At 61.4% G+C, this 8,143-nt stretch overlaps 1 protein-coding gene across 1 annotated transcript in view; it reads right to left on the bottom strand.

Annotated features, from left to right (window-relative positions):
- Positions 1 to 860: 860 nt before the first annotated feature.
- The window catches only part of Dcaf15 (DDB1 and CUL4 associated factor 15), an 8,303-nt gene continuing 1,020 nt past the window's right edge, over positions 861 to 8,143 (bottom strand). The window contains 13 exon segments of the mRNA XM_015489133.2: positions 861 to 1,338; positions 1,523 to 1,638; positions 1,715 to 1,819; positions 2,075 to 2,160; positions 2,245 to 2,373; positions 2,469 to 2,560; positions 2,648 to 3,031; positions 3,034 to 3,087; positions 5,085 to 5,255; positions 5,340 to 5,479; positions 5,555 to 5,661; positions 6,242 to 6,377; positions 6,473 to 6,570. Coding sequence (XP_015344619.1) covers positions 1,283 to 1,338; positions 1,523 to 1,638; positions 1,715 to 1,819; positions 2,075 to 2,160; positions 2,245 to 2,373; positions 2,469 to 2,560; positions 2,648 to 3,031; positions 3,034 to 3,087; positions 5,085 to 5,255; positions 5,340 to 5,479; positions 5,555 to 5,661; positions 6,242 to 6,377; positions 6,473 to 6,570 — 1,674 coding nt within the window. The 3' untranslated portion in view covers positions 861 to 1,282.

Below are 8,143 nucleotides of genomic sequence, written 5' to 3'. Positions count from 1 at the left end.
CGGGGCAGGGCGCAGGGTGGGTGGCACCTGGGGGACCCCCACTGATCAGCAGCAGCCCCGGGACAACCCCCCACCCCCAGCAACCCCACTGCTTCCCCCTTCTTGGTATAAGTGCAATTAAAGCTGTGGGTGTTGCATCTTCTCCAGAGCTGGGCCTCCCTCGCCCCGTGGCCCCTAGAGAGAGGGGGGCCACTGCGACGGCGGCAGGGGCCGCGGCTTCCAGCTTCCAAAGAAGAGCAGCGGGCTGCTGCAGGGCCGGGAAGTGCCCGCGCCCGCCCGGCCAGTGCTGGGTGCTCCACACATCCGAGGCCCTGCGCCCTGCGCCCTCTGCGCAGCTGGTTTGTAATGGAACCTTCTCCTGGAGACTCGCTTCTCCTCCGTGCCGTGGACCCCGCCCCCCATGACTATTGTGCGATTTGTGAGCGCCGCCTGAGCGGAGTTGGTAACTTGTTGGGTTTTTTTCCAACCATCATGGCCTTATCTGTTCCAGTTTTCTCAGTGTTTTCAACCTGTGAGATAGATGTTTATGGCAAAAAAAAAAAAAGAAAAAAAAAAAAAGGAAAATCTGACCTATTGTATAAGAATCACTATTTTGTGTGCTCCGCGTGCTACAGCTTTTGGGGTGGCCCTGCCACTCCCCCAATGCCCACGGGGCCTCCCCTCTCCCCGGCGGTGAAAGTGTCCACACGTGTGGTAGTTTAGTGTGCCGAGCTGTTTTCTACCTTTTTGTAGTCTTTCTTAAAACACAATAAATTCCGCTGTGATATTTGTCTGCTGCTGACTTGCTGGGCCTTGCTGGGGGCCATGGGATGGGGGCTCCAGCTGGGCCCTGGAGCTGCAGTAACAGGACCTCAGCCAAGTTCAGAAATAAAGCATTTACTACATGAAGAGGAACAGGTGGGGGCGGCTAGCAGGTTCCCGCCTCAGGAGGGGAGCCTTGGGTGGGCAGGTCCACCCCACCTCCCCCAGGGTCTCGTGCAAACCTGCAGCCAAGGAAAGGGGCAGATGCACAGGAGCCAGGCCCGGGCCCAGCTCGGGGTGAAGGTGGGTCTTGAGGCTGGGGGGCAGGGGGCTCCCTCCCTCTGCCCTTTCCCAACTTAAATAGGCATAAATAAAAAAGCGTCCAGACTCTCAGGCCACCAGGGGCTGCCCCGCCCAGCCCCCTTCCCGCAGCCTAACACTAGTGCCGGTCGGCGGCCGGCCGGGAAGAGGCCAGCCCGGGAAGGCGGCCAGCTCCCAGGCCGCGGAGGTAGTTGGAGTCAGTGTCCAGGGCGGCCGGACCTCACAGTACAATCCACGTGTACCGCTCGCTGTCGGCCAGAACCTTCAGGGAGCAACCTGCAGGAAGAGCGGAGGCAGCTGTGAGCCTGCCTGCCAGCGCCCTTGAGCTAGGCCCAGGCGGCCGCCCTCCCCTGGCCCTGATTCCACGAGGTCCACTGGCGTGTCCAGCTGTACATTCATTCAGCAGGTGCCTCTGAGGGCAGGTGACCGGCCAGCAAGCACATCAGGTCCCGAGCCCCACCTTTGTGCAGAGCCTCATTGGTCATCCTGTTGACATAGCGGCCACTGCTCTCAGGCACCAGCCACTTCATGACCATGTCCACGCAGCTCTTGCGGTAGGAGCTCCAGACGCTGCCGCTGAGGGGGGAGAGGGTGAGTGGGGCTTGGGACCCTAGCTGTCACCCTCTCCCCCTCCCCACCAGCTCCACCTCACCTGGTCTGCCCTTTGACCTCAGTGAGGTCACCCACACTGACGGTCACAAAGATGCCCGTATTGAGATCCCATGCCACCTTGAGGCTGGTGTGATAAGTCTTTGGTCTGTAGCGGGGTGGGGGAAAGAGAGAGGACGGGGAGGTGGAGACAGGATGGGGGAGGCGGAGTCAGGACGGGGAGGCGGAGTCAGGATGGGGAGACGGAGACAGAGGACGAGGAGGCGGGGCCAGGCGGGCCGTGGGTCCCTACGCTGCGCCTGTCTTTAGGTCACATGGGCGATCTAGGTTCTGGCCCGCTGAGTGGTCTCCCCACATGCCCAGCCCTGGAGAAGGGCTGGGCAGGGCTCCTCCACCCACTCACCGGAGCTGGCCCTCCTCACTGGGGGAGGGGAAGGCCAGGAGCAGCAGGCCGATGTTGATGAGGACCTGGCTGGTTTCGGGGCAGACCTGGAAAGCGGAGGGGACGCTATTCATGGTCACCCCTCAGAGCAGGAAAGGCTTGGGCCCACCCTGCCCCATGCTTGGACCCACCTCCAGAATGACTATGTCATAGTCACTGAAAGAGCAGAACTGGTGGCCCCAGGTGGCATCATGGCGAATGACCTCGTTGATGACGTACTCGAAGTCCAACGTGAGCTGCTCCACTGTCAGATACTGGCCCTGGGGGCAGTGGGTGGAAAGCAGGGGGATGATGGTGCCACCTGCCACCCACAACTCCTGGGCCACCTGTGGCCTGCCCACTGCCCAGCCCCCACCTGGACAGCGGTCCGCTCCCGCATGGGCCGTAGGTTGCGGCCCCGGAGATCGGTCACCACGAAGGGCAAGGAGATCTTGTCATCCTCAAACTCTGGGGAGGCAGGAAGTGGGGTTAAGGGTGCTGGGACACCTGAGGGTCCTCCCCAGCCCGCACCTCGGTGGGTGGCCCCGGGCTCACCGTCCTCGGGCTCGGCACCTTCTCCGGACTCCAGCACGTAGTACAGCTTGGTGTAGTTGACGTAGCCGGGCTCGGGGGCGGGGGCCTCCGCAGCTGGGGGGCTGTCCCTAGGCACTGCCTCCCCACTTGGGACTGGGGGATCAGAGGCTGGGCGGCAGCGGCTGGCGGAGGGCCCTGGGCAGGGGGACGGCCGGGTTTCCTCAGAGGTCCCCCCCTTGGCCTCTTTGGCCCTGCGGAAGATGTCAGCCACAAACTCCTTGGCTTTGGCGATGGCAGGCGAGGGCTCAGGGGCCCCGGAGGGCCGGGTCGGGGCCGTCTCCGGACTGAGGCTGGGGGAGGGCGGGGGACACCTCTGGGCTCCGGGGGCCCGAGGGTGGGGTGGGCGGGGGCCAGGGGGGAGGCGGTGTGATCATACAGGATCTGGCAGAAGTTGCTGTCGCCTGCAAGGAGAGGGAGGGAGGTGGGGGGTCAGGACACTCCTAACCTGACCCCGAGGGCTTTTCAGAAACGCACCTCAGGGAGCCCCTCCTGAACCAGCTCATGCCAAGGGTCTGAAGCACCAGGGAGCGTCAGCTGCGCAGCAGGCGGCCTCCTTCAGACCCTGCCCTCCCCGCTCCCCTGCATCGTGCCAAGAGGCCACAAGTGACCAAGACTCACAGAGCCCTGTCCTTGGGAGACCAGAGTCCACAGTGAGGATGGACAAAAGCCACACAATAAAGTCAGCTCCCTAGAAAGAGGGGTGCAGGCACAGACTGGCCCCTCCAGGCCTCTGTGGCCACCGGTCCAGAGCCAGGCTCCCGAGGAGTGGGGTGCCCAGCGAGCGTGCCAGCCCACCCCCCACAGCGCCATGGCGGGGCCTGCACAGGGCCTCCTGGGAACCCCCAGAGCCACCTGGGAGAGGGGGCCGTGTCCCCAGAGGGAGGCTCCGGGAGGAACGTGTCCCAGTCCACACAGTGAGACAACCCAGGTGAGTCCTGTCCACCACAGCCTGGCACGTTGGGGCCATGGGGAGTGAAAGCTGGAAACGGCTGAGCAAAGAGTGCCCAGGAGCAGGCTTCCCGTGAGTGTGGCACTCGTGAGTGGCCCTGCCCTGGGCTGGGCAGAGATCAGGAACCACAGCCATGAGGGCAGAGCCCCCCCCCAGGGCTCACGGCCAACGGCTGGGCCTCACCCACGCTGGCTGGGAGATCCCTGGGTGCTTGGGCTCGAGTGCCCCTTCCTGGCGGTGGACTTAGTCACCACATCTGATCCTGCCTCCCCTGCCCCCAGAACCACCATTCTAATGGGGATTTACAATGGGTGTGAGTGTAGTTGACTGAGTTCTTCCAAAATTAAGACGTATTTTTGGTTGACACCAGGTGGTCAGGGTCAGGCTTCTGCCTCGACCCATGGCCCTGACGTGCTCTGCGGATGGACACGGGGCGCCCATGGTGCCCCTCAGGATGCCCCACACACGCTGGTGAGCATCTCCCAGAGGAAGTGACCTGGGCATGGAGCAGAGCTGCTGGGTCAGTCTATTGCCACAAGGCCCCCAGGACGCCACTGCCAGCCAGTGGCTTCCTCCCACTTCACCAGTGTCACTCTATCAGAGGACATGTTCAGACTTTTCACTGCGATTTCTCTGCTACCCAGAGGTAAGATGACTGTCCACCAACCAACCACTCCCTGACAGTCATGTGGGGTGCCTGGTCAGTGGACCACGCACACACGCCACACAGCGCAGAGCCTGGTTGTGCGGCCACCACACCCCCCGGGTTTGTTGAGCGGCTACTATAACGTCCACGTGGCATGAAATCGCCCTACAGCGCACTGCCCAGAATGTACCCCGTCAAGCGATGGGTCACTGTATTTTGTCAACATCTTTTTTAGCAGTGCTGGGAGTGGACCCAGTGCCCTGTATGGCGAGACAGTGCTGAACGACACCCCGAGCCCCCAGCACTGCCCACACCGTAGCTGCCAGACAGATCTGGCTTCTGAAATGTAAAATAGCAAAAATTAAATAAAACTAGAATATCAGGGGCTGGGGTTGTGGTTCAGCGCTAGAGCACTTGCCCAGCACACAGAGGCCCTGGGTTCCGTCCTCAGCACCATAAAAATAACTAAATAAAATAAAGGCATTAAGAAAATAATAAAAATTTTTTTAAAAACCCTCAGTTTCAAAAGTTACTGGAGATGACCACAGTGGACAACATAGCCACAGTACATCCTAGCCCTACAGAAAATTCTAGTGAACAGTGCTGGGGGGAGGATGGGCTTGGATCTGAGCCTTCCTGCTTCCTGGTGGTGACCTCACAGGAAATACGTCACTTCTCTGAACCCTGGTCTCCTCATTGCACCCTGGGGTAGGAATGAGACCAGCCTCAGGTGCTGCTGGGCAGAGTGAGCAGAAATCATCCCAGGGCCTGGGCATGCCCATCGCTAGACTCTCAGGACCTACCTGCAGAGTGGACGGAGACGGCACAGGCCACCAGGGAGTAGCTGGTGTTGAGCAGCACCACCTGGTCCTTCTTGAGCTGGAAGGCGGGCTGGAAGGTGGGGAAGGGGTAGACCACCTGGTACTTGGTGTGCAGCATGAAGCCGTGCCGCAGGCACTGCGCGCTCGGGTCACCTGCAGTGACACAGGCCTGGCAGGTCACTAGAGGCCCGGGAGCTGGGAGGGCGACCTGACAGACCCCGGGACCCCCTGCCCCACCTGGGTGGGCCCGGCTGGCGTCCTGGCAGGCAGCGCAGCGGCCCCGCGGAGGCACAGCCACGGTGCTGATGTAGATGTCGCGGTGGTTCTCGTCGCTCATCATCATCATGTTCATGAGCATGCCGTTGGCAGAGCGCGTGCTGGGGACCAACACCCACTCAGCCCCGGCCAAGGCCTCCCCCACCGCGGCCTCCCCAGTCCTCCCCGAATCTCACTTGAAGCCAAAGACGATGACCTTGGAGGCGTCACTGGGCCACTCGCACACAGTTAGGTACAAGTCGCTGTAGATCTCCTCATCCTGGAAGAGTCGCACCTGCCGGACCTGAGTGGCATGTTCAGGATCAGAGGGGGACACAAGGGGCCTGGGCCAGGGTCACGCGCTGCTGGGCTAAAATGAGGGTCCGGGATGAGCTGGCAGGAGTTCCCAAACAGCCCTGGCCTGTGTCCCCCAGGCTTCCCTGAGGACAGCCTGGGACATCTTCCTGTCCACTTTGGGGCAAACAGGGAGGCCAGGCCCAGGGCAGAACGCAGCCAACAGGAGGCCTCCCTGGTGAAGACCCGGCTAGACACACTGGTTCCAAGTCCCAGTCCCCTGGGTGAAGCTCACATGCCAACGGAGGCAGAGGCACCCACCTGGGGCGGGAGAGTCAAGCCACATAACACTCTGTGCGGTCCTAGTAAGCTACCTCCTCCTACCTAGGTGGCTTTACATGCTGAGCCGAGCGCAGTGACCTGCCACCACCCACCCAACTCCGAACACGGCAACTTCACAGGGTTCGAGCTGACACACGGCAGTTTCACACACAAGGGCTCTGAGGCTCAGAGGGCGCGTGACCTGCCCAGGTCATGCTCCTTGAAGGGCCAGCCTGCTGCTGGAGCCTGGCGGAGGGGCCTGGCCCTACCAGCTTGAGCTTGCTGTGGACGTTGAACTCCCACCAGTACAGGTGATACATGTAGAAGGAGAAGTCGTCGTCCCCGCTGCTGCTGGTGTACGAGAGGACATAGCGGCCACACTTGGAAAAGCCCAAGAAAATGTGCCTGTGGAGGCAGAGGGGACGTGGCGGCCAGGTCAGGGAGCGCCCACTTCCCCTGCCCCGCTGCCTGGCTGCCTCCCGGTCCAGCCCCAGTCTCACCCTGCGTAGAGAAAATCCTCATCCACAATGTTCTTGAGGGACACACAGACCCTGGGTGGCAGCTTCCGGAAAAGGCGAGGGGAGAGCTGCCCGCTGATCTGGGGAAGGGACAGCCAGAGCTCTTCAGCCACCATCCTCTTGTAGCCCCCTAGCCCCCCCATCAAGGCACAGAAGCAAAGCAGCATCTGCAGGGGCCATCCCAGTCCACCCAGCCCCACTCCCCATCCCCTGTAACAGTCAAGGGTGGCCAAGCTCTGGAAGGTGGGGACAGAAAGGAGACACTGAGACCAGGTAGATTTCACCTGCACCTCTCTCTTCACCACAGACCTAGGCACCTCCCGGCCTCAAGGTCCTTCCTGCCCAAATCCAGTATCACTTCCCGAAGGAAGTTCCTCCAGTCACCCTGGCCCACACTGGGCCACCTGGCTCCCTTCCTGAAAGCTGCCCAGGGGACACACAGGGTTCAAGCCAACACAGTGCAGTTTCACATGCAAGGGTTCTGGGGCTCAGAGAGGTATGCCAGGTCATGCTGTGTGAAGGGCCATCCTGGTGCTAGAGCCTTGGTGCAGGAGGGTATATCCTCTACCAAGGAGGCTGGGATGAGGGCCATGCCCTCACCTGTCCCCAACCCACCAGCTTATGAAGGGATCTCTCAGGACAGTCCTAGCCTATGTTGGGACCCAATAGCGCACCTGGAAGGGTAAGTCTAACGGAGAACACAATCACTGCCTAATGTCCCCTTCTCAATCAACACTTCCCACCAACACCTGCATCCTAAAAACATCACCACGGAGGGAACTTGACAGGACTGACAGCCACCAGTTGGCCAATGGGGGAATCCGAGCACCCTCAGTCTTGCCACCCAGGGGGATGCGGGGAGACACAGCCTCACTTTCAAAAGATTCTGATCTGATGGGAGACAGCTCTATCTGCAGAGCTCCCCGATGGCCCTCAAGGAGATCTCAGTCTGATGGAGGCCAAGACTGATAGGAAAGGCACCATCCCTGCCCAGGGAGCTTCCAGGCTCAGGGTGGAGCCACAGCCCTGCCCAGGGAGCTCCCAGGCTGAAGGTGGAGATTGTCCCTGCTCAAAGCGCTCCCAGTCAAAAGGGGGAGACACAGCCCCGCCCTCACAAGGCTCGCAGCTTCATGGAGGTTGCAGTCCCCGTCCAAGCAGACAGTTTTGTCCCAGTTGCTGTCCACCTGACAGGAGATTCACATTTCTGCGCTCCCAGAACGCCCAACCAGAACGCCAAAGCCCTGGGAGCTCCCAGCCTGATGGGGCACAGAGTCGCGATCAAGGAGCTCCCTCTCAGCCGTCAGGGACCTGGCCCTATCCTGAAGCTCCGTCCCATTCAATGTGGGAGGCCCACCCAGGTACCGAAACTCCCAGCTCAGGGATGGTCAGAGCTGGGCAGAGGAACACCAGGAGGAGGGCGCCCAAAGCCGGTGGCAGGGCTCTGCCAAGGGGGCGGGAAAGCTCCTCTACGGAGTGGCCAGGGGAGCAAGGCTTCGGAGGTGGGTCTAAGCCTGGACTATCCCCTTCCTCTGGACTCCTCCCGAGGCCTCTAGGGTGCCCTCGCTTCAAGCCCCCTCCCCAAGGATCGCCTCTAGCCCCCTCCATCCAAGACCCAGTGCAGTGATCCGCCCCAGCCGCCTCGGTCGGAACCCC

Source organism: Marmota marmota, unplaced genomic scaffold (genome assembly GCF_001458135.2).
Source record: "Marmota marmota marmota unplaced genomic scaffold, marMar, whole genome shotgun sequence".
Classification (NCBI taxonomy): domain Eukaryota; kingdom Metazoa; phylum Chordata; class Mammalia; order Rodentia; family Sciuridae; genus Marmota; species Marmota marmota.
Note: the sequence above shows the minus strand (reverse complement) of the source record. Positions and strands in the feature narration are given on the sequence as shown.